This window comes from Acipenser ruthenus, chromosome 14 (genome assembly GCF_902713425.1).
Source record: "Acipenser ruthenus chromosome 14, fAciRut3.2 maternal haplotype, whole genome shotgun sequence".
NCBI lineage: Eukaryota > Metazoa > Chordata > Actinopteri > Acipenseriformes > Acipenseridae > Acipenser > Acipenser ruthenus.
This window is the reverse complement of record NC_081202.1, coordinates 32,531,909-32,558,791: the sequence shown is the minus strand read 5'-3', so window position 1 is coordinate 32,558,791 and position 26,883 is coordinate 32,531,909. Positions and strand designations below refer to the sequence as shown.

General features: G+C 40.5%; 1 protein-coding gene across 1 annotated transcript; it reads left to right on the top strand.

Annotated features, from left to right (window-relative positions):
- Positions 1–1,879: 1,879 nt before the first annotated feature.
- On the top strand, positions 1,880–26,452 carry LOC117419343 (neurotrophin-3-like). Its single transcript, XM_034032004.3, has 2 exons — positions 1,880–2,243; positions 18,953–26,452. The coding sequence occupies exons 1-2, from the start codon at positions 2,226–2,228 to the stop codon at positions 19,736–19,738; spliced, it is 804 nt and encodes a 267-aa protein (XP_033887895.1). The 5' UTR covers positions 1,880–2,225; the 3' UTR covers positions 19,739–26,452.
- The last annotated feature ends 431 nt before the right edge of the window (positions 26,453–26,883 follow it).

Genomic DNA, 26,883 nt, shown 5'->3' with positions numbered 1-26,883 from the left:
ATATTTATAAATGTACCATGTACCATATGTATACATTTTAAAAGTATTTATTCATTGGCTCTCAGATTGTCTCAATTTTTAAAATATTTACACCTGGCTGTGCATATGAGTACCAGCACTTTTTTTGTTGAGAATTTCACCCCTGATTACAGGTATCAACTGTGGCAAGGTTCACTGTGAAACATCAATATTTTTGGTTGTCTTGTATATCCAACCAAGCACTCGCTCTCAGCTGTCTATAAAAGTATGTTGGATCCGACTGAAACGGATTTGCAACAGGGAGATATGTATCCGGGATGCACGCCGCATACATAATAATCGGTTTAATATTAACAGCGCGGTGCAAGATGGATGGAACAAATATAATTACATTGCTGCAACATATTTGCTTCAGCACCCGCGTAACACGAAACACGTCAGTATGAATTTAATGACCAGAAAGAAAGCCACCTAACTTAGAATCATGATTGGAAATTTAAAAAAAAGTCATTCTGCCAATATTATGTTAGTGAAGGAGAATATGATTTGGAGACTTTGCGCAATGGGATACTGCGCGTTTCTCCGTCATTTTTTTCTGTTTATTTTAATTTTGCCTTAAATGTGTAAATGGCATTTGATGTTATTATAAGTTAGTATACATGTATTACCTGTATGTGTCGTGTTTAACGTCAAACGGAGTTCGACATTAATGGTTTCTCACCAAAGTGTTTCACTTGTGTGTGTGTGTGTGTGTGTGTGTGTGTGTGTGTGTGTGTGTAATGTGGAGATAACCTGTGTCTATACAGCTAAAACTACCTTTGAGATATGTAAACAATCTGGAATGTAAACAATACCTGCCTTTTATTGAAAAGCGTGGGCACAGAACAATTTTAAAATGTAACATGTAAACAGACAGGAAGGACTGCGACTTTAAGACAGTTCGAGATCCCAGTCCTACTGCATTTTGAATTTTATTTGGAATATGTCCCTTTACCTTGTACATTGATTGTATTATTGACTGATTGTGCTGTCAGCAAAACGATGTGTTTATCTGTTGTTTTGTGGGTCCCATTGTTGATATAATTACTGTCTTTGTTTCCATTTAGCTGACATGCATTTCCCGTATTACTGGTTTGGCTGAGCCTCAGGTCGTCAGCAGGTGCCTTGGACGGCCCATTAAGGAACAACAGTACCTGCAAATAAATAAGTTTAATAAGGATTGCAGCTCATTAGCTGTCTTAATTGTACGTCTATGACAGATTAAAACAAATTATTTCGAGAATACAATCGGAATCCTGTGGGCACTAAACCAATTCGTCACGTGGAGGGATTGGAATGTCATGTAAATGAATGAAGCAACAGCAGAGAATATATTCTAATGCCTGCACAGTGAAAATGAATAGGTAGTTGAAGTATCCGCCCTTCTATATGTCAGAAACACCTAACACTGACTGTCATCCCTTTAAGTGTTTAATAATTGCACTTGTAGATGTGAAGAGGACCGCAAGGAAGACAGTAACATTAAGCTTGAACCGTACTCTGCATGTTATTTCTAAATTACATTGCTGTACATGTACCCGTTGGTGTGTTGCAAGCGTAAAGGGAAATGCTAGTTATGCCAGTAAGGCATTGTCATTTAACTGTATGTCACTTAAAGATCGGTCGTCTGTTTTGTTTGTTTCCTCCCTAAGTATATATTTTGGCTTCTGTCCTTGGGAAAAGCGTTCAAGATAATTATTTAAAACACGCAGAATCTACATAATTGTAGCGTTTGCCAGGATAAAGTTATTATCGAGTATCATGTTTCAAGGCGTGTTTTGGCGAGTGCGTGCTATGGCAGATTTTTCATGTAGTAGTAGTGTCCTACATAAATAGCATATATTTGAAAGGAGGAGGGGGATAGGAGGTGATCAGTACCCGGGACAGCGATTTACGTGGGCTAAGTTTGTGTGTGTGTTGGCGTTACACGTGAAATGTCTTGATTTCTACAGTGCCGCTGGGTTAATATGCAACTCGCACAGGCATCTAGCTGGACTGGTTGGTTATAATCGAGCAGATTACGTTTGCAAGTCTCAGAGGTAGAGCGACTGAGAGAGGGAGGGCGAGAGAATGCGTTTTGGACAGATGATCTGCGCAGATTCTGCAAGCGAACCCGACATTGCATCGAGCTCTGCGCTCCTAACTTAATTTTGAAGGCAAGCTTCCTAAACATTAATGTATCTGTTGGATAATGTAATACGGATGCTATGGTTACCTTTATTACGGTAAGGAAACAGAATTACCACATAACTTTTTCTTTTTCTATCTTTCTGTTTTGTGGGAACTCGTACTGCAATATGTACTGGTTTGCTGGTAGAACTTCTACTGTATTCATGTTACTTTTAGCATACAACTTAAAGCAATCCGAGCGCTTTGATATAAGTATATCGAAGTGGCGTTTATTGTTAACCAATTAAGTCCGTTTGTTTGACTACATTTTTTTTTATGTGAACAGTAGCAGATATACAACAAAGAGTTTTGGTTCTAGCAATAGACTAGTAATAAGGTTTGAACTGCAAACTATTAGGAATGCAGAACCCGATCAGACAGGCTGCCGCCCAAAGGAAAGGTTAACAGTCCAGACGCCGTTTTACACTTCAGTTCTGTGACTTACTACACACCTAACTCCAGTTAAATAAAATAAAATAAAAAACAAACAAACAAACAAACAAACAAAAAATGGTGCATTTGCTGTTGTTTTGAATATTGCTTTACGTTCACATATGCTATATACAGTGTTATATAACGGGCTGAATAGTTCACATTTTAGTTGTGCGTGAATGAAAACTATCAAAGGCGCGCAGATTGAACGTTGTAAGCAGTTTACTTTATAAAGTAAAATTAAAACTCGTGCAAATGATTATAGATACACATTGGGTGTGTTTTACGTTCCATTACAAATATAATTTAGGCACAATAATACATTTATTACCCAAAACAACATTACATTTTTGTATCTCTCTCTCTCTCTCTCTCTCTCTCTCTCTCTCTCTCTCTCTCTCTCCCTCTCTACTTTTATGATCAGTTATTCGTGATATCATGTGTGCATTATATATTATCTATTCAGGGACACTATATACCATGGCACAGAAAGCCTGTAACTGCCTCTACTGTTCGTTTTCAAACATACTTCCCCTTGACAAAGGTATGCTAAACATACCGAAACGTTGGGAAGTCAATGATTTTTTTGCAAAAACTTTATAAATGGTAAATAAATGTCACCACTGTATGTTTAAATTGATTTTAACAGTTTTTGTTTTATTTTATTTTGTTTTCCCCTTTCACCCAACATATGCTAGGACGTCGTGTCGAGGCTTGTTTTATTTTTCAGAAGCATCTGTCAAATAATAGTTTTAAAGCCAGAAGGGGAAATGCTAAAACAAGAAGGGATTAGAGACGACAAAGCTAAATTTCATGGTGTGGTGTAGTCGAGCCTGGACGGTGTTCTGGTACTTTATTCAATAGGCAGAACCTTGACTTAAGAGTTAATTTAAGAATAATTTCGATGCATGTGCATCGATATTTCCGTCTGGTAATCAAAATAATCTTTCTGTACTATGCCATTGAATAGGCATTAGGAACAGATTCCCTACGCGCCACTACTTATGGTACACGAATCGGAGTCTCTGTCTCCGGTAACCGGCACGTATTTTAAATGTTTGCAGAGTCAAGTCACACACATCTGATTCCTGCACAATTGTACGATTCCGTCAGTCGTCCTTGTGATGCAATAAAGAGAACATGAGGAACTTCTATTACAAAACTACAGTACTGAAGTTTAATAGGGCTAACAATGTGTTTTTTTTTTTTTTTTACTAAAAATGCTGATGAAGAGTATCCAAATTGTGTTTTTTTTTTATAAAGCAGACAAAACCTGCTCTTACATTTAAGATTTAATGTATATTACAAAAGCACAAATAAGTGGTACACGTTAAAAACACACGCACATGCACACGCACACGCACACAGAGTAATGTTATAAACCTATTTATGTATCTGCTTTGCTTGGTTTTTTCTCACAATTTACAGTACCGGAACCGCTGTTTTTTGTTTTGTTTTTTATCTGATGAGATCAAATGCCGTAGTTCCAGGAAAAAAAACCAAAAAAAAAAAAACATGTATTCAGAATGTCGTGTAAAATTAAATTGTCCAGAAGTGTCACGGATTCTTAAAGATACATTCTTAAAAATAAATAGAAAAACAATTGTAATTGTACAGTTCTGAAATTGGTGACGAATTAAAAATAACAGCGTTTATGTGATTCGTAATTTTATTGGATGCAGAGCTCCAGAATAAAGACAGGGGGAGGACGTGATATACTATACAGGACGTTGTGGTGATTGAAGTTCTGCGCTGGTGATGACCTCATAATAAAAGGAATAGAAAAAGAACATGCACGATAAAAAATTTACCCGCAAGATGCTTTCAAAACAAGACACATTTGGCTGGAAAACCACCAATCCAGCAGCACTGACTGGGGGAGTAGCCTATAAAAGTCGCATGGGAGACACATGCATTACCTATCCCTAACCCTGGTTCCCTGAAAGAGACGACAACCACCAATGACATTACGTATGGGATTTGCCTGCCCATTGGGTAGGTATCGCTGTGTTCTCTATACAAGTCCTCTTCCTGGGATGATGCACTCGGTCCTGCCCACCGAGGGAATAAAACTGTCATCCCGAGGAAGCCATTTCTCTTTTTCCATCGAACCTGTGAGGGCGACCGATGAGACCTCGCGGTTGGTGGTTGTCTTCTCTTTCAGGGAACCAGGGTTACAGTAGGTAACCTAACAATTCGAAGACGACCACCAATGACATTAAGTATGGGATAATGTATACCAGAGGCAGCATATGAGGGACACACTAACACTGTCTAACCCAGGGGTTAGCGGTGTGAACTTACACCTTCCAGGACCTTTGTGCCTAATGAAGGCAGGGCAGGGTCTACCACATTAAGGTGGTAGAACCTGGAGAAGATATGTGGCGTAGCCTAGATAGGCGCAGTACAACTTTCAGACATTGAGGCCCCTCTGAAGAGGGCCCAAGATGTAGCCAATGCTCTAGTGCAATGGTATTCAGACTTTTTTTACATGAGCCCCCCTTTTAAATTTCCATAACTTTTTGCGCCCCCCCCCCCCAATATATGTAATAATATTAATAATATCTAATCATAACAATAACCACAGCACACTCAAACTTAAAGCTCATCACAAAATAACTTCAGATAAACTACATTTAGGTTTAAAACGTATGGGATACAAACTTACCAATTTAATGAGAAGAATATGCCTGTTTTTCTGCTGACAATATGTCAATTTGTGGAGAAATCTTCGAAATGGAAAGTCTGAGGTTGTTTTCTAATTCAAATCTTGATCAGTATTTTGTCTTGAGCACAGCCAATGGTGAAAATCAGACTTCACACAAGTAAGAGGAGCCGAATGGCAAAAGAGCTTTGATTGCGTGTTTTGTCAGAGCTGAGTGTTCCGTGCCTGCCTTCAACCAAAACTCTTTTAAACTTCATTTCAAGGGTTCTGTCACTCTGCAGTTCAATCAATTGTTCCTGGACATCATTTGAAAGATGTGCGAATGTCTCTGCCTCAGTGAGAAATGGTTGTGTAATCCAGTCATCCTGGGGTGCAACGCTTTCTGGAAAATATTTACCCAGACTGGCTCCGAGGGAGGTCAAATGATTCTAATGGGTTCAGCAATGCTGGATATGTCAGATTCTGTCTCCTCGATAGCGTCACTCAGCAACGAGAATGGGAGACACATAGACCCATAACCGGAACCTGCCCGGTTCTGGGTGCCAAAGAGTGCCTCTCGTCTGACTGAGGCGATCCAAGTGCAGTGGGATCTCCCAGGGCTGGCCGTGCAACAGCTGGCACAGGGTCAAAAACCAGATTCTCCTGGGACACTTGGTGGCCACTAGGAGAACTGACACTTCCTCTAACTGTACCTTTTCAAGAAAGGCCGGGAGCAGCGGTATAGGCGGGAAAGCGTACAAAAACGCTTTGGGCCATTCGTGTGCTAGGGTGTCTAAGCTGAGTGGACCGCCTAGGTATGCGTCGCCTCTGCCAAGGCGAAACGATCGACCTGCGCCTTCCCAACCGTTCCCAAATGCGCTCCACTATCTGAGGGTGGAGTCGTCACTCTGATGGATGCGGAACCGTTCCCGGAGAGGAGGTCCGCTGCCCAGTTCACCACTCCAGGAATGGGCATCGCCTGTAGGGACAGCAAGTTCCTCTGAGCCCATGTCAATAGCCTGAAGGCCATGCGATGCAACCCCAGTGACCATAGGCCACCCTGGTGGTTGACATACGCCACCATTGTCGTGTTGTCCGTCTGGATCAACACATGTGTGCCGCTCAGCACCGGGAGTCAGTGGTGAAGAGCAAGGGAGACCGCTTGCAGCTCCAGCATGTTTATGTGCAGGGATGTCCAGTGGTCTGGCCCAGATCTGTGTGCTCCTCCGCCTTCCCAGACCGCCCCCCAACCCATGGGAGGTGGGGTCTACGAGACGAATGGCTCACTTGCACAGCAAGGCGGCCACTTCCTTCTGAAGTACCGAGGCCTGGAAAGGGTCTGTCACAAAAGTAGTCATAATACCTCGAAAGGGAGGAAGTCCAAAGCGGAACTGAAGCGCGTAACCATTTGGCACAGTGGCAAGCACCCAGATGTCTGATGTGCAAGCACGCTAGTACTGCAGCTGTTGTGCTCGGGCTGCTGAGGGTGCTGGCACTGGAAACGCCTCCTGTGATGCTGGTGTCTGGGCTGGCCACGTCCTGCGTTCCCTCTGCCTGTCGGGTGGGCCTGGTTGTTTGCTGCTGGTGTGCCCTGTAGGCGATGCCTTAGGTCACCCACTGGAGCCGTGGGGACTGGAACTGTCCTGGTGACAGTCTGCATCTGAGGAGCGAGCAACGCGGCCACCTGCCGGGATGCCTTGCATTCCCGGTGGGATCTCTGTAAGATCTCCTCCACGGCTGGCCCAAAGGTATGTCCTGGGGATATAGGCGCGTCTAGCAGTGCGGCCTTATCCGCATCAGGAACTCTGGCTTGTGACAGCCACAGCTGTCTACGAGCCACAATCAAGCCAGCCAGGTTCCGGCCAAGAGCTTGCCCTTGGAGACTGGAGATCTGCAGCAGCGTGCTGGACAGGAGACGCAGCTCCGTGGCCATCGGCTCAGGGAGCGGGGCCTGTGCAGTACACCGTCCATATAAGCCATGAGCACACTCGCAGTGTTTGACAGGCGAGTTGCCTGCGCCTATGCTGCATACGCCCACTTGAGATGTGTTTCTGTCACCTTGCATTGAGGGTTCGGCCACGCTGGGTCTCTAGCCAACCCACCCACTGGCGGGGCCTTAACCAGGGCAGTGATGGTGGAGTCTACCGGGGGGAACCCTGCTAGGCCAAGCTTTGCCACACCTTCTAGAGAGACAAGCGGTGCAGCCTGCTTTAGCACGCTCCTCCCAGGAGGACCGTACATCCTCCATGAAATCTGGGAAGGCTGGGAACTTTTGAGGGAGAGGAGCCATCACCTGCGTCCGGAAAAAGGACCGGCATGGTTTTGCCGCTGGCGTCCAGGGGACCTGCAGGAAGGCTGCAGCGTGTCCCATAAGTGCCGAAACCGACAATGGGGAAGCACTGGCTTCCGAGGCTACCCCTAAGCAGGGGGTGTGCCTACCTGCATGTCAGAGGAGAAGGAGGCCCCCTCCCCAGAGGCCGCTATAGAAAGCGTTATCCTCTTGCACCAGCTGGGACGCCTCTTTCCATCTACCCTGAACTCCCCTGGGGGAGGTGGGGTATGGCAATTGGGGCTGCAATGGAGCTGGGACTGCGACCGGGGCCACAGGTGCCTGTTTGGTCAACAGATCCAGGACCTGGGCCATCTGGGCTTTGAGGTCCATAATGTCCCTCGCCTGCCTGGAACGCTTCACCCTTCTCGCCTGTGGAGATGGGGAGCGACTATGGGAGGTCTGCGCATCGGGGATGTCCAGCAGGGGGTCCTGGGACAGGTCATGAAGGAGCGGCTCTGGGGCTCCAAGAGCTGCTGATGGTCCGGCCATAGAGGACGCGGAGCTCGCTTTTGTGGCCCTCTCCAACCTAGCTTCCTACAGTTGCCCACAGTGGCCCTGCACCCTATTCACAGTGTTACGGTATGGTTTGTGGGTATGGTTTGTGCAGCTCGGGTATATTTAAGACAGCAAAACCACTATTGTGCAAATTGATTGGGACCAGAGCCGATGTTCCTAAAATCACTTTTTTTTGTATAATGGAATTTGTAAAATTGGTCATATGGCTTTCCCAATGATGTCATAGCCTGAAATATTGTACTGTCAAGTACTAGATATAGAACACTTACTGTGCCAACGGTACAGAAAAACAGGACAGGGTACCAAGGGTGCTGTTCCGATAACAGAGGTGTTAAGGTAATACAGAGAGGTGTTCATGCAATTTAGTTATGCGTGTCACTATGGGTTGTGTTATTGTACAGGCAATTTAAACACTTATCAAGTACTTTCACTTTTTGCAGTTTTATGTTTAATCTAAGAGCTTAAACTGAGGGAACATGAAGACACTTTGTGGCTTGGAACTTGGTTTCAGGAGACTAGGTTTCAGACCACTGCATGGCACACCAGGGGACACTTGGGGTATGATACAGCAAAGTTGCCCCAGATTAGTTCTGCAGGTCTCCTGGATCCAGGTTTCAAGCACTGTTCCTGAAAAAGTGTCTCTGTGTTCCCTTAGCTTAAGAGCTTATACACTCTTTAAAATCAGTCCTTAACCCTTTGCAGTCCATTTATTTAGCGCGTGTCAGGCACGTCAGGTCCAATTTATTTCCACACTCGCAGTTTATTTTAGACGCACTGTTTAAAAGTATTTTTTTTCACAGTAAAACAGGTTTAAAAGGCACTGCATATCAACAGGATGCTCAGTACTGCATCTCCAGCCCCGCCCCACCCCTTGTTCACTGTATTTTTCACATACCTCTTCATAGTCGTGCGCACGTCTCCTGATCTCCTGATCACTAATTTTATTACCAAACTCCTCAATAATGTGATCCGTCATTATTTTATTACTATAACATCTCAAAAAGCTCTGCAAATGTCTGTGATATTCTTGAGTGCTGGATGCAGAAGCAGCTATCTTGTTTGTTTATGTCCGTGTTATCTCTGTGGTGCAGGGGCGATGTGTATTGCTCAGATCCGCCCCCTTGTTTTTTTTTTGTTTGGCTTCTCTCGGCTCCTATCGGTCTCACTCGGCCATTGAATGGTTTTCTCAGCTTTTCCCAGACAAAAAACAACTAGAGACCTGTTTTTTACGTCTTTTTGATGATGTCGGACAGGGTCCTACATTGGACCGGAAAGGGAACATTATAATGTCGGAACTGGTCCGACGTAGGACTGCAAAGGGTTAAAAATGATCCTTAACCACTGTGTTCTCCTGTTTTCTTTACATTAACTTTTTATGACCAGTTAGGTGAGTTACATGAAAGAGCCACATTTCTATTAAATGTAGGTTTTAGAAACTTGTGCAATATTTTGTTTGAATATCATTTCTCAGTCATAATAATTATGGAAAAAGGAGTTGACTGGTAATACGTACACTCCACACAGCTAGATGGAACCAAGGTGCTTGGTGCTGCCATCTAGTGCTTCCAAAGATTTTAATAGAAAGATGTAAAATGTGGGGTCTACCCTGGTAATGGCACAGCTCTGGTGTGTGCAGGGGGTCATACAATTAGGGAAGTGTAGGGGTCCCCGAGAGTCCCCCTGGTAAAAGCTCAGCCGTGTGGTGTGCAGGGGTCATACAGTCAGGGGGCGCAGGGGTCCCACAGTGTCTCCCCTAGTAAAGGCATTGGGGGGAGTTATACAGTCAGGGAAGTGCAGGTTCTTGTCCTGGCTGTGTGAAGTTGCAGGTCTTTAACAGAGATTCCTCAGGGAGCACTGAATTGCCTCAGGGAGGCAAATTTGTCTGGGAATTGTTTCTCCTCCCTGCCCTGCAAGGCCCTAATGGCCAGACACCTTCGACACCTGCAGGACTGCTCTTGATCCTCCAGGGGCCCCTGGCTCACCTTATCAAAATAAAATATGTTTTTCCATAACTTTCTTTTGTATTGGGCATTTCCAGAGAATTTGCAGTTTGTTTCTCAATATTTGAACAAGCTTCAACAAAGATTTTAAACGTACTAATATGTAAACTGTCAAATAGTATGCATTTATTTCCTGAAGTGATATTAAGTGGGATTAAATTAATTGTATGGCTGGATGTTAGTGCAATAATATCCAAAGTGAGCTTTTTTCCTTTGACTCCTAGGTTGAAAGAAATGTATTACAAACAGGATTGACTGTATGTATTCACAGAACAGGAACATTTTCAGCCTAATGAATGGGTTTTAAAGCCTTGGTTTCTGATTCCTGGTCTGTATATTGTGAACAGGAGTGGTGGTGTCCTTCAAACCAAGGGTGTTCTACCCTCTGTGTCCCAGAGAATTGAGGGCCATGGTTTATTTGGTCTTTAGAAAGAGGACTGTGGCAAAGTGGTTTGCAGTGTGCAGGTGTAGTGGTGATGTAATCATGAAACAGAAGACAGACAACAAAGTTCACGGTCCAAACAATATATTTATTTATAATCCTGGTCTGGTGATCACAAAGAATAATCCCAGGCAATACACAGCATAGTCTCTAAACAACTGGTCGCAGTCCCAAAATAATAATACACAGTTCCAAAGAATAAACACAGTATGTGAAAACAAGGTATTGAGAGGGCCAGAATCTGTGGATTTAAAGAGGTGCCTGTCTGTGTATCTAAAGTGCATTTATCACTTATGTATCATGAGCATCACTTTCAAAATGAAGGAAGCTGGTAAAGGCATTCATTAGCACATCTGGGAGTATCAGAAAACTGTATTCTGACTTTTATGGTATATGCTAAAGATACTCGTATTACCCTGTTTTATCATGTTTTGTTTTTTTTTAATATGCTTTACCATATCTCGCTATAATTTACAATGCTTGCCAATGCTTTACCTTGCTTTTACAATGCTTTATTAAGCACCTTTAAACCATGTGGTGTAAATCATGTTGCCCCTCCTCTCCCAGTTGTTTCACTATTGTGGATGTGGGTTTTGAGTTGGCAGTAGGTGGGGTGGGGGCTGGGGGTGTTGGAAAGTTGAATGTGTCTGCTGAGATAAATCAGAAGATTTTAATAATTGAGCTGTAAAAAATAAATGCTGTACATTAAAGCAGACCTCATTAAAGTTGTAATATCCCGAGGGTTCAGTCACAGTCCATGCTTCATTCTTAAGGCTATATCGAAGCTTATTATGAAAGTAGTTACTGTACAAAGCTAATGAAAGAATCCCATGAATCTTCCCTGTTGTGCATTTGCACCCGCTGTGTGCTTTTAAAAGAAGCACATGTTGCAGCAAGCGTGTATTTTAATTAAAAAAAGTAATAGCTTGCACTATACTAGGTTAAAAGAAAGTTCTCAGTTTGCAAGCCTTACTTTCTGATAGCCTGTTTCATTTCCTACTGTAGGTCACCTCTGCAGTGTTTGTGCATGAACTGCAAAGCATATCAGTCATTTGGGGAAGCAGCTGGTTGGCCAATGACAAGAAATAAGACATACAAAAGGGTGGGGCTAACCTTGTTACTTTTTTTTTTTTTATGAAAACGCATGTTTGCTTTAACCGCAACGCATGAGAACTACTTAGTGAACACAAGTGCATGATAGCTGAGATTTATGGAATTACTTCATAAGCCATAAGCACGTTAATAGAAAAGTGCTGGGATTATACTGTAGCTGTTTCTCTGGGACTAAGGTATTATGTTATACCAAAAGACAAAACAATGACACCATAATGCAATTTACTCTTGACAAAGAACACAACACTTTGTCTGAATGTTCATTTTATCAAGACATTTTAGAATCCAATACTGTCCTTAAACAATGACAAAGGGCATGCAGTGATTGCTAAAGGAGTGCTAACCAAAGTTTTAAGCCATTTTCTTACCTCCTATTGGCAGTAGTAATATAAGCATTGGTCCACGGCTTATTCTGTCATCTATTCAATTTGGAATTGGCAGATATATTTCAAAGACCATGCTGTAGAAGTTGCTGCTTCTTCCTGCCACTACAGTAGCTGCCATCAGACCATGTGACCTACTTCAAATAAATATTTTAATCAGCTTTCAAAGTGAATGTCTTGGTGGATTACATTAGCTAAGTAGAGTTTCAATCCCTGATCTTTCACCTTTTTAAATCTGTAGCAGTTTGCTTGGAATGAAGTCAGTTCAAAGATCTGCATATGCTGTGAATGTCTGTGTATGGAGGATTGGACAAATATTGGCAAGATGTAGAAAAGACTTGTGCAAACAGACATGAAAAATCCATTTGTTATCCAAAAGCTTCCCTGACATGTATTGTGTTAAATCTAAAGAGTGCATCTCCTGGTTGCAGACAAGACATCTGACAGACCTTGATAGAGGGGCAGTCCCACAAACTAGACAGACTCACAGTCAAACAAACAATACGTTTTCTCAGCACACCGTTCATATCAAGTTTCCCATGCTGAAGAAATATGGTAACATGTACAGACTTCTTCTGATAAATTGTTCCTAATACAATTTTTAACAATAATAAAATAAACTCCTTCTCTGCAGCTGTCAGGTTGAGTCATAGCACACAACACCACCCCAAACACCCCAAACCACACAACATCACATGACACCACACCACACCACACCACACCACATGACACCACCCCACCCCACATCACATGACACCACCCCACCCCACCCCACACCACCCCACACCACACCACACCACATCACACCACCCCACATCACACCACATGACACCACCCCACACCACACCACTCTGCAACACACAACACCACACCAAACCACATCACACAAAACACCACCACACACCACACCACACCACACCACATGACACCACCCCACCCCACATCACATGACACCACCCCACCCCACACCACACCACATGACACCACCCCACATCACACCACATGACACCACCCCACACCACACCACTCTGCAACACACAACACCACACCAAACCACATCACACAAAACACCACCACACACCACACCACATCACATGACACCACCCCACCCCACCCCGCATGACACCACCCCACCCCACCCCACACTGCAACACACAACACCACACCAAACCACATCACACAAAACACCACCACACACCACACCACACCACATCACATGACACCACCCCACCCCACATGACACCACCCCACCCCACCCCACACTGCAACACACAACACCACACCAAACCACATCACACAAAACACCACCACACACCACACCACACCACATCACATGACACCACCCCACCCCACCCCACATGACACCACCCCACCCCACCCCACACTGCAACACACAACACCACACCAAACCACATCACACAAAACACCACCACACAAACCACATCACACAAAACACCACCACACACCATACCACACCACATCACATGACACCACCCCACCCCACCCCACACTGCAACACACAACACCACACCAAACCACATCACACAAAACACCACCACACACCACACCACACCATATCACATGACACTACACCACACCACACCACACCACACCATACCACACCACTTGATAAACAGTCCACTCCCTGAATGGAAATGCTTCTGGTACAATTGCTCTTATTGTATTACTTGTATTGTAACACTTGAATGTATTTGTATTTGCTTGCGATTGTAAGTCGCCCTGGATAAGGGCGTCTGCTAAGAAATAAATAATAATAAAAAAAATAATAATAATTACTACATGACCTCAGTATTATCACAGCTCATGTTTATAGGAGGGGGTCCTTGTTTGGCAAGCAGTGGTCTTTCAGGGAGAAGAGCCCTTGTGCCCACACTTTCCTAAAGTAAGCAACCTCACAGTCAACATTTCAAAATCATCCTTACAATACATATGGGGAGCCATTTTGAAGGCAATTATCTATAGTTATAGAAAATATTGCTTATTCATGGAATAAGTCAATGGTTTTGACACATACACAAAATTGAATGCAACCATATGATAATTTACATATTTGAACTGCATTGCGATTTACTGAAAGGGTTCTCCTGTTTAATAAGCACTTGTAAGTACATCTGTTAAAATTTCTATTAAAATTAATTCTGTTAAAAGTTATATTTGAATATTTGTACCCAGCAATTTCAGACATGTATGTCCAACACCAATAAATATACATCCAACACCATGCAAATGTAATTATTTTCTCTGAGTTACAATTAAGTAAGAAGATTACATCTACAGTAGTGTATAAGGGTCTGATATAATTGTCTAAAACAACACCATTGCCACCTGGTAACACCACTTGAGTTTATTTTCCTCTCTCTTCAATCATTTCCTCTATTTTTCTGTTGTCTAGAGACAGTCCAAAAATGCAACAAAATATACAACAAAATGCTGGGATTTTAAGTAGATATCTGCGTAGATATCAGAATGTTCTGCAGAGCATCTTATGTGTTTAATATTTATATTAATAATGGCTTATAAAAACATAAATCAAGTAAACATAATCATATGAAACAATGTATGGGTGAAGTACTTCCAATCAAACATATCAGGCATTTTTGTCAGTTCAATCTTTAGAAACTGTCAAACAAAAACATCACATCACATCACATGAGGCTTCTTATTGGGACACGTTTTCAAAGCCTTAACCCTTTGCGGTCCATTTATTCAGTGTGTCTCAGACGCGTCAGGTCCAATTTATTTTCACACGTGCAGTTTATTTTAGACACGCTGTTTAAAAGTATTTTTTTTCACAGTAAATCAGGTTTAAAAGGCACTGCATATCAACAAGACACTCAGTACTGCATCTCCAGCCCCTCCCCACCCCTTGTTCGCTTGTTTCACATACCTCTTCATAGTCGTGCATATCGATAAATCATCTCCTGATCACTTGTTTTATCACCAAACTCCTCAATAATGCGGAATAAATAAATAAATAAAAAAAGGGGGCGTATCAGAGGCAGAAGTCTTAAAGAGACTAGGAGCTCTAGGAGAAATCCCCTGGGCCGGATGAGCTCTTCCCAATAGTACTCAAAGAAATGAAAGAAGTTATGAAATTGCCTCACCACATTGGTGAGATACTTTTAATGACTCCCCTATAACCCCGAAATCCTTTTCAAAGTCCTCGTCCCCTTTTTCCATCCCATACATTTTGTATGCACAACCTGGATTATTTCGCCCAATATGCAATCTGTGCTCTCAAGCATTTTATAAGTGTGTGTATTCCTCAGTTCCTAATGGTAAAACATGCAGAAGGTCATAAACTCAGCAATGTTTAAACATTCAAATATGCCAACGCTTAAACTAATTGACGTCAGCTGAATGATTTAAGATTTTCAGTTGTGTGAAATGAATAACAGCCGTCCCACCAAGTCTTACTGCATTGGAAATAAATAAATAACATTTGGGGCAACACAGCACATTAACCCCTTCAACTCCAGATGTAAACATGAATGTGCATGCCATCAATCTTATATGTTGACGTATTTTGTTTGCAATAATAGCAAGCAAGTTATACCAATATAAAATAACAGTAACCAAGTAATACTGCAAATAAACTGCTCCATAATGAAAGTAAATACTATATATACACATTAAGATCGCCAGTGGTTTGTTCTTGTATCTTCCATTCTTCTCAATGCACTCGCAGATGAATGGGATGCGCGAAATGCAATTGGATAAAATTGTCACTGGACACACCCCCAACACCTTCCGACTGCAAAAGGAAAATTCCACAGTAAAAATAGCCTGCAGAGCATTCACACTGACTGACCAGGCTGAAAGAAACCCTATAGAATAGACGGCAAACCTTGACGTACACAGACACGGCATGGTACTGCAAGTGCTCTGGCTTTTGACGTACTTGCATACATTCTGGAACTGAAGGGGTTAAAACCTGGCTCATTCAAATCTTTTGCAAATGTGCACATCAGAAGCTCAAAAGACCACTCGTGTCCTAGATTTGTTTGGTTTCACAGTAAATTAATTTTCCCGTTTAGCTGGTTCCCGGATTAAACTGGCTTCATTGTCCTGTTCTATTGTTTGAAGTTTGGAAACACCATTTTAAAAATGAAGAAATAAATAATAAATCGGCCTGGTTGTTTGTTTGTTATTTTATGGGGAGTACACGTTGTCCTTCAGGGCAGCTTTAAAACAGTCTCGCCCTTTTCCAAAGCAATCCTCTCTATATGATGAGAAGAATGTTGCCTTTAGCTATTTGGTTGAGCTTTAAGCCCTTATGAGCAAGCTTCTGATGAAAGATCGGCAGACATTAGGAAGCAAAGAGATCCTGTCTTACTTCAAAATATTCAAACTCGTTTCCGTCCATTCACTGAAGTGGAATTCAAGCTATTCTTGTCTTGAAAAGACGTACACATTCGGTAAGCATATATTCTATTTTTTTATGATATTTTCCTACGAAATTGACAAACGCTCTTTAATATTTTTCTCTTGTGCACCCTCAGGACTAGTCCCATGATCAACACAAAGACATAGAAACATGCGAGTCGATTTTATATGGTATACACTGGAAATGTTCCAAGTTACCTTACACCTCTGTTAGAGACATGTAACACTACCTATGGACCAAGATCAAATCCTGAATCCCTAAATTGGTATCTAATACGGGACAACATGCCTTTGTATATCAGGCATTTCATCTTTGAAATGTATTGCCTACGAACATAAAAACAGCCTCTTCACAATACCTTTTAAAATCACTCATAAAAATGGATTATGTACAGTACATTGGAATTGTTCTATTTTTATGATTTTATTGTGTATTCCTGTTTTTATGATTCTTTAAGTGTTTGTGTCCTATTTGAATGATTTGTCTACTTTTGCAATTGATTTTATAAGGTTATTTCTTTGCTGTCTTCTCCTGCCAGGACCCCCTTGTAAATGAGATGTATAGCTCAAGGGTTCTATCCTGGTTAAATAAATACATTTTAATTTGAAATTTGTAGGGAACGAAGAGACTGGTTAATTAAAAAGAGCTTCTGGGAGTTGGTGTCCCATGCCTTTTTAATGAAAGTTTATCACTAAAAATGTGTACAGTAATTTAGCAGTTTTCGTGGGGTTATACTTTACCATAGTTTACCCTGGTTTAAAGTGTTTTTAATATGCTTTACCACACCTCTCCGTGCTTTACAATGCTTCCCCATGCTTTACCATATCTCTCCATGCTTTACAATGCTTCCCTATATTTTACCAGACCTCTCTGTGCTTTACAATGCTTCTCTATGCTTTACCATACCTCTCCGTGCTTTACAATGCTTCCCTTTGCTTTACCATACCTCTCTGTGCTTTACAATGCTTCCCTATGCTTCCCTATGCTTTACCAGACCTCTCTGTGCTTTACAATGCTTCCCTATGCTTTACCGTACCTCTCCGTGCTTTACAATGCTCACCTATGCTTTACCGTACCTCTCCGTGCTTTACAATGCTTCCCCATGCTTTGCCGTATCTCTCCATGCTTTACAATGCTTCCCTATGCTTTACCATACCTCTCCGTGCTTTACAATGCTTCCCTATGTTTTACCATACCTCTCTGTGTTTACAATGCTTCTCTATGCTTTACCATACCTCTCCGTGCTTTACAATGCTTCCCTTTGCTTTACCATACCTCTCTGTGCTTTACAATGCTTCCCTATGCTTTACCAGACCTCTCTGTGCTTTACAATGCTTCCCTATGCTTTACCGTACCTCTCCATGCTTTACAATGCTCACCTATGCTTTACCGTACCTCTCAGTGCTTTACAATGCTCACCTATGCTTTACCATGCTTTAACCTGTGCTTTATTATACTTTGCTATGATTTTACTATGGGGGAACTTTTATAATGGCGGTCAAAGCAGAAACCACTGATTCATTCACGTAATATTTTTTAAGATACTTACAAGTTAGACATGTTTCTGAGAGGTACAGGGAGCTACAGACTATAAACTTTTGAGTTTTAAAAACATCACCAGGATGTGAGGACTGAAATAGAGAATGATATACAAAGTGAATCTAAACTAGAACAATAGTTACAATTACTGTCATATTTTATACTCGTAGAAAGTTGCTCTTTTAGCTAACAAAAGGATACTATAAATCATACCTGTCATGCACTTCCAGTCTTTCTGTTGGTCTCACATGTGCAGTTGTGTTCTACTTGTACTTCCTAGGCCATTGCACTAATTCCCCAGAGCATTACAATTGTCATCATTTGCTTTCTTCATATTTTGAATAGAAAAGCTACACTTACCAGGGATTTGAGTTAAAAAGCCTCACTGTCGCAAACTGTGAACATGCAGTCAAATGGTAACCCTAATCCACAAAGACAACTCAGTAGTTGGGCTAATTTTTTCCAATGCATTTTCCATGGTTTAACTATGCATATATCATAGTTCATCATGGTTTGTATTTTTAATATGCTTTACCACACCGCTCTTGGCTTTACAATGATTTCACTGTGCGTTATTACACTTTGCTATGCTTTTACTATGGGAAACTTTACTATGCTTTCACTATGCTTTATTACATTTTGCTGTGATTTTTACTATGGGGATCTTTGATAAGGGATCTGTATGTGAAAACAAGTTATCGAGAGAACCAGAATCTGGGCTTTGGTTTCACAGACCCTGATTGGCCTTCATTTTGGTCAATCTTACATAAGATAATGACTGTAGGAGGTCCAAGATTAGTGCTAATTGGAGTCTGTGAAACCCTCTGATCCCTAATGGCAGGCTTAAGACTGATTAACAGGAGGTGTCTAAAAGATGAATTAATGATTAACTTAATGATTATAGGGTTTGGAATTGCAGAAATGTACCGCCTGACATTTTGTTTTCTTATTTTCAGATCTTGCAGGTGAATCTAGTGATGTCCATCCTGCTGTATGTGATGTTTCTTGCTTACCTCTGTGGCCTCCACGCTACATCAATGGATAAAAGGAAACTGCAGAAAGACCCGGTGAATTCCCTGATCATCAAACTCCTCCAAGCGGACATAATGAAAAACAAACAGCAGCAGCCAGAGGACGTTTTTGACAAATACCAAGACACGCAGCAAGAGGGCGACATTCCGGAGGACGCAGGTTTTTTCGAAAGGAAAACGTCAGCCTACCAGCCGGTCTATAGCATTGACGCAGATTTATTGAGACAGCAGAAGCGGTATAATTCACCACGGGTGCTTCTGAGCGACCGGCCGCCGCTACAGCCGCCGCCGCTGTATTTAATCGACGATTACGTGGGGAATTCTGAAATGAGGAATAAAACGAGGAAAAAGCGCTACGTGGAGCAGAAGAGCTACCGAGGGGAGTATTCTGTGTGCGACAGCGAAAGTGTGTGGGTCACAGACAAATCCACGGCGGTAGATATCAGGGGACATCAAGTGACCGTTCTAGGAGTTATCAAAACTGGCGGCTCGGACGTCAAGCAATACTTTTATGAAACCAAATGCAGGGCAGCCAAGCCGTTCAGAAGCGGGTGCCGAGGAATCGACGACAAACACTGGAATTCACAATGCAAAACCTCACAGACCTTCGTCAGAGCGCTGACCACGGAGAAAAGCACTATGGGGTGGAGGTGGATACGAATCAACACGTCGTGCGGGTGCGCACTTTCCAGGAAAATCAGGAGAACATAATTACACGCATAACGTTAAATAACGTTAAATATAAATTATTCTGTTTTAAGTTATATGAAATGCATGTAGTGTATTATTTTTATTTTTGTTGTTGTTATTATTATTATTATTATTATTATTATTATTATTATTATTATTATTTTTTAATGTGGATATATTTGTATTATTTATTAAACAAACTTTGGTCAAGCTTCAGAGAGTAAGGGATATCCCAACCCACCCAAATAACATCTTAAGGAGAGTTGACGTGCCTTCAAACTCAGTGGTCAGTTTTGGTTCCTTTTTTTTTACTGTGCAGAATGTGTCTTCTCAGTCATGTAAATCAGTATTTTTCTTCAGTATTGTGAATCATGTTCTGTCTTTTTAGTAATATAGTTCACATCTCAATCTCCAGCCCTGTTTGCTACATACAACACATATTACGTACAGCTATTTTCCAAAATCTTTATCTCCAAGGCCAAACTATACAGCATCAATCTAGATTATTTTTTTTATAAACACATTTCAAAATGTGGGTTTGGATTTAATACATAGACTTGTGTCTTAAAGATAAGGAATACATAACCCACAAATGTATTAATGTTAGTTGTTCTTATTTTATTAGTAGCGAAGTGCAAGCGTTATTGTGAGGGTTATTGCAATATATGTCCATTATTTGTCTCTTTTAACAAAACTTTCATTTAAAACATGATTTGATGAATAAAGTAAGGTTAGAAATCCATTAACCCTTTCAACAGTTTTGAAAGATGGCCAAATCTAGTGCTCAGTGAAAATAAAACCAAATAAAAATAAAAACATGGTATAAAGGCAGCAATAAAGATTATACAGGGAGCATCACATTGTCTAGTGATTGATTCACCTCACTGCGCTACAGCGCCACCCTCTGACCAGGCATCCAGTGAACTTAAAAACACCTACATGGCTACAATAATCAGGTACTCTAAATTGAAAAAAATATTAAGCCCAGCATAAAAGTACAATTTCCTGCTACTTCCTGAAGTAGTTTTTTTGTTATGCTGTTACAAAGACTTATTAAACTCAAAATAATTTGCCTGTGCTTCAAAATAAGGCCTACAGAGTTAAAAAAAAAAAAAAAAAGTAATTGAGAGCTCAGTTACTTAACCATCAGACACAGTGGGTCCACAGGACCGGAGTTGAAAACCACTGCTCTAACACACCATGAAGTCACACATTGTCTACAGCAATATCATATGCAATGTGCACGAACCCGAACCCTGACTGCTAAATCCTTTCAAAATGATTCAGATCCCAGATCTTAGAATACATTTGAGAACTTGCATTTTAGTAACTTATGAACTGTAAGCACCCCGTCATGCTTGTATTGGAGTTATTTAAATCTGCTTAAAAGAATGAAGAGAATAACTTACCAATAGTCAATTAATCTGCCCACTATAACCATTTCTTAGTAGTTGAAAGTAATTAATAGCAATTATAAATGTACTACTATTAATAAAAGGGGTTGTACTAGGACTGTTTATAAGTGGTGAATATACAGTACTGTGAATGGATGGTTATGGCATTAGTAATTCAATAATAAGTAATACATTAGCTCATGCATTATAACATTAAAACATTATTAGGGTTCCTTTCCAGTTTGGTGGATCTAGTTATTGCTGCCATTTAAATTATTAAAAGAAGGGGGCTTTATGAAAAGCAACATCTAACAGGGTATGTGAGTCTCTTGCTTGCATTTGTATCTTTAAAAGTAATTACAGTGACAGGTTTGGATCTAGTTTAGTATTTTTACCATGGTGGTTTTTAGGTCTGCTACAGCTTAGATCAATTGAACAGACAATGAACTATATAGTAATTGATAGCCAGCCGTATTTCACAAATCTTTACTTCAGGAGTTATTTAAAGATTGATTGGGAATGTTTTTTAAATGGATTCAAATACATTTCCACATGCATTCACGCTTTCTAGACGGCAGTGGTTTAAAACACGTTCAAGTATATCTAATCTTTTTATTCTATCTTTACATTTTTTTTAAATAACTTGTGAGTTTTTGCCAATCTGGGCCCATGGGATGTGTCCATCCAAACATCAGAAAACATCCCGGAGATGGAAAGCTCCCATTGCATAACAATGAGATCCATTCCAGGTTTTACTGCAAGCTTAATAGTGAGAAATCAGCCTATTAAGATCCGATAATTGCGGAACAGAACCCATGTTTAGATGTCATTCCATGCACAGAACGTACTGTACAGCATAGTTAAAAACAGATAACCCATTTTCTGTTTAACAGCAGTTCCTGAGTGCAATTTTCGTGTATGTGATTTCTAATGAACGAATGCATCGCATAATAGAAATCATTTAGCACAGTTTGAGCAAACTCTTGGCCAAACTGAGAAGACTGTTATAATGGTACCACTTTAAAATAACCACCACAAATTCCTGATGAATTCCGGCTGTACCCCACAGGATCAACACATGGATATCTTCTGCACTTCCTATGAGTTCTGAAGTCATTCATTTTGAATTCAGCCCTGTTGATTCATGTGGATTGAATTGCCCATATTCATTCCATGTTCCTTTGTAACAAACACTGTTGCTCACATATACAAGGCCTGCATTAATGCATGAATGAATACTTCTCACAGTCCCCTGGTGGGTGAGTAAGAGGGCATGAATTAGTGAAGAATAAACATTCATTAGGAATGGATGGAGGGGAAAATGGAACCTTTTTAAATCATGATGAATTAACAGGGCTGAATTCAAAATGAATGATATCAGATCTCACAGGAAGTGCAGAAGATACCCAGGTGTTGATCCTGTGGGATTCAGCCGGAATTCATCAGGAATTTGCGGTGGTTATTTTAAAGTGGTACCATTATAACAATAAGAGACACCCTTTACACAACGTATTAACTAAGCTACCAAGCATACCAAGCATAGGCAACAAGCCCAGCTGTGGCTAAATCAGCTCGCAGTAAAACCACTCCTCATCACTACAACCAAATATAAGCCTTTCCCATACATTCCAAAGAATGTTTTAAAGGGTGTTCTCTTATAAACCCATACTGTATCATTTCCTTAAATACAGCACAGCTTCAAATGTCAATTATATATTTTTATATCTTGCAAGCAGTGATGTACAGTAGCAGGAACCGTTCTATTTGGCTATTACTTAACAATATAGTTTGTGGGTAGGCAACTCCGCTCCTGGAGGGCCATTCCATTACAGTTTTAACAGATTTAATCAAGTGATTAATTACTTAAGGAACTGACCAGGGGTTTCATTGGTGCAATTTTAAAGGCCAAAGCTCCCTTCCTCCAGCTAAATCTACCTTGCAGGATGTAAACAAACTTAAGGCCTGCTTACACAGGAAGTATGGAAAAATGGATAACACTGTGTTAGCCAGGCTAGCAATTATTACTAGAGATTATACTTGTAAGAGATTACAAAATACATATTACTCAAGACTCAAGCCTCAGCTTTCACATTTTCAGCATTAACAAGGGATTTCTGGACAACTGAGAAAATGGCATATTATTATCTGCTAACTTCTGTTGATTATTGCCCGCAGAATATGTAGTAAGCAAATTGTTTTGTAAACAGAGACCAGGGAACTATATATTATGGGTATAATTCATTATCTTTCTATGCATAACGTTACATTTGTGTCTGCCCCATGAAACATGTACAGTAGCACTCAATCTCAGCTTGTTCCAGTATCCGCCTGCTTACTGCTGGTTTCATTTGCTGTCTACAATCCGCAACCAAGCGTTACACAACAGCCAAAGCTGGCCTGTATCTGTCACATATTTGTATCATTCCCATTGATACATTTGTGCACCCAGCTCTAATATTCCGCTGATGATAATTTGACAGCCCTTTTATTATACCATGGCGCCGCAATCTCTCCTTCGTACTGGGCGCTCATTGGGTCACTTCATTCATCAGTGAGTTGGAGAGACCGAGTTCTGCAAGCGAGCCAGATTCCTAACTGATTGGCTGACAGTCCTAATTCAGACCTGTTTGATCTTGGTCTGCTGCCAATTGAAACAAGCTGGAATGAGTGTGAAAATGGAAATGTGACATAAAGGTCATATGCTTCGATATGTTGTTTCAGTTATTAAACTACCTTGATTTCAGTGATAAAGCAAAATGGGTGTAAATAGCATTACAGTAAAACATACATTTTTCTATTCCCAGTGCATTTAAAATCAGATGTACAGGGCTTGGACACAACATTTTAAAAAAAAAACACCTGCAGTATTTAACACACACTTTTGTGCAGATTGACTGCAAGTTACCTGTGTGGCATTCTGTGTTACATAAAAGCTGCATCTCCCTGTTTCAATTGGACAGCAAATCAGTAGAGGGGTGAGAGGGGGTCTCAAGAACAGTGACCCTACGGGTCAACAGACGTTACGCCCTTAAGCAGCTCTCCACCCTAATACAACTACCCTGAAGGAATTAGAGGCTGATACTATGTGAGGTATGGTCCAAAACAGCTTGCAGACTCGTCACGTCAAATCAATGCTGCTCAGTCTGCCCAGGTTAACCCCGCACCCCACTGACACTGTTAAAGAGGGTGTTTCTAATGTAACATCCAATTAAATTGTACAGAAATCCAGATATGTGTTACTGTTGTGCTTTAATGATAAGTCTGTGTGAAGAGGAGTGGGTAGACAAGCTTGAATATTTTTTAACTACCATTTAAATACAGGATCAGGGTTACTTGTCAAACATGTCAAGAAATTGAAAGTGGTCAAACAGGCTTTCAACAGATGGTGTCCCAGCTACCGATTAGTACTGCATTTCAGATCCACAATGTTAGATCCTGAAGTTGCTTTGTTTATTGTACACTCTGCAATATAATATGTCCATCACCAAAAGACTATCGTGATACTTGCTGTAAGTTGGCTAGGTGGAGTAGGCGGTCTCAACCTCACTCCCAGACAGTGGGCATTAGTTTAATCCAAATCACAACAAAAAAAACAGTTTGAGAGATGCCCAGTCATGGATTAATTTATAATTATAGCCGTGCCATAACAATTATAAAATACTACTATGGCACTGCCATAAACTTTGATTTATTTTACGCCGAAGGACCAAATAGCAAGCATTATCATTATTTTCTATTGCAAATACATCCGGATAGATAAGGGACCTCTGTGTGCCACATCACCAACAATTACAGCAAGTATTGACGGTTACCACCACACGTGTAACCCTTGACTAACTGGGTGAAATGATGTCAATTTTACTGATTGTAAATTCGCACAGTAGTTTTGCAGTGTTTTATGAAAACTAAAACATTGCATTGACTTACCATGGTTACCCATGTCCTTTATCATACTGAGCTGTGATCTGGCTTTTTTTTTGTTTGTTTGTTTTTTTTACCAGCGCGTCACCATGCTTTATTATACTTGGCTATGCTTTTACTGTGACGCACTGCAGTAAACTTTTATGAGGGTCATGCCATGACATCAAATGCAATCTGCCTCAGTACTAACGAATGGGGTTATACGCTTATTATGTTAACAGCTGTGATCAGAAAACATTATTTCAGTTGGTTTTATAATAAAAAAAAAACTATTTCAGGTAAAAATTACGTATACCATCTAAATTGTTTTGTTCAATGGCTTCAAAATACTGGTTTCCTCAATATTACAAAACAAAATTGTCAAAAACAGCAATATTAAGGTTTGTTTTTTGATATGCTTCAAGGCCAACATTTATTAGAAAATATTATACATTGTCTGAAACTAATTAGCAGTGTTTTTTTTTTTTTTTTTTAGATAATTGCACTGTTAAAAATGGTTGTTGTTGTTGTTGCTGTGTTTTTAAAAGGCACAACTCCAAATGTTAAAATTATATAACTTTTTGACACATTAGGGGATAGGGCTGCATGAACCGATTATTATAATTATTATTATTATTATTATTATTATTATTATTAATAATTAGTCATTTAGCAGAGGCTTTTCTCCAAAGCGACTTACTGATTTTTTGATTATTCAGATAAAGCTCTCCACAGGTGAGGGTCTATGTCGTTGATCGAGCTACTGTAACATTCAGAGTGAAACAAGTGAAGAAACAGCTGCTTGGGTTTGTGTGGATCGCTGTTCTCCACAGAGTCTAAGAAAAGCAGCAATCATCACAAATCCAAGCAGCTGTTTCTTCACTCGTTTCACTCTGAATAGTGAATCAGCCCAATCAACACCAATGACCCTCACCCGATTGTCAGCACCTGAATTCTGTAGAGATGTTGATTCCAAAACCAGATAATCGATTTGTGCAGCACTTTTAGGGGAAGTTTCTCATGGTTAATATGCCCCTTTAAAATGTTGATGTGCCAAAAAATAATAATAATTAAAACAAAATGTGTATGTTCTTTGCGTACAGTAAATGACTGTTATTAAAATATAAAATACTTATACTATATAATATTTAAAGCTCTACGTGTCTTAGAAATGTACAGAAAAGACCTCTATTTTAGTACAGACATGTTTTTTTATGTTTTATTGTATAGTATGTGATACTGCCTGGTGTGTTTTCCAGTTTGTAGACTGTTGCACATGTAATGTTGTCTTAAGAAGTACCTCCTCGAACTCTAATTGTGGCTGAAGCGCTGCAAACTGGTTTACTGTTTCGAAAAGAAACACGCTTGCTTTCTGAGGCAGGGGCTGCCTGTCGTCTGTGTCTCAATATTTCAGAATAAACGTATAATTATGTTTTGTATACCTTCTATTCTGCGTTTTTCTTTTTGATATGGTTCCAATATAAACCTAGTTTATTCTGCCATAGGGAAAGGTACCATCTCCTTTATATCTCTTTCACTTATCTGAGAAATGCTTCCTGATTTTCTTTCCATTTGAATCAGATATCTGATATATAGGGCCGTGTTTTTTTTCACTGTACAAATTGTTTATTTCACAGTCTAAAAATAGGCATTTCAAGATATTTTGTAATTAAACATAATATTTATTAAAGCAGACAAATAGCATTGTCACAATTAAAATCTGATAATTTTCTCTAGTTATTATACAACAAATGTTCCTAAATATTCAAATGCTTACCTGAAAAACAGTAAATGCTAAATTTTATGTCCACCTTTTAAAGATATTTTCACCGCAATGTTTTTGCAGAAACATTTGGAACATATACTGTACCT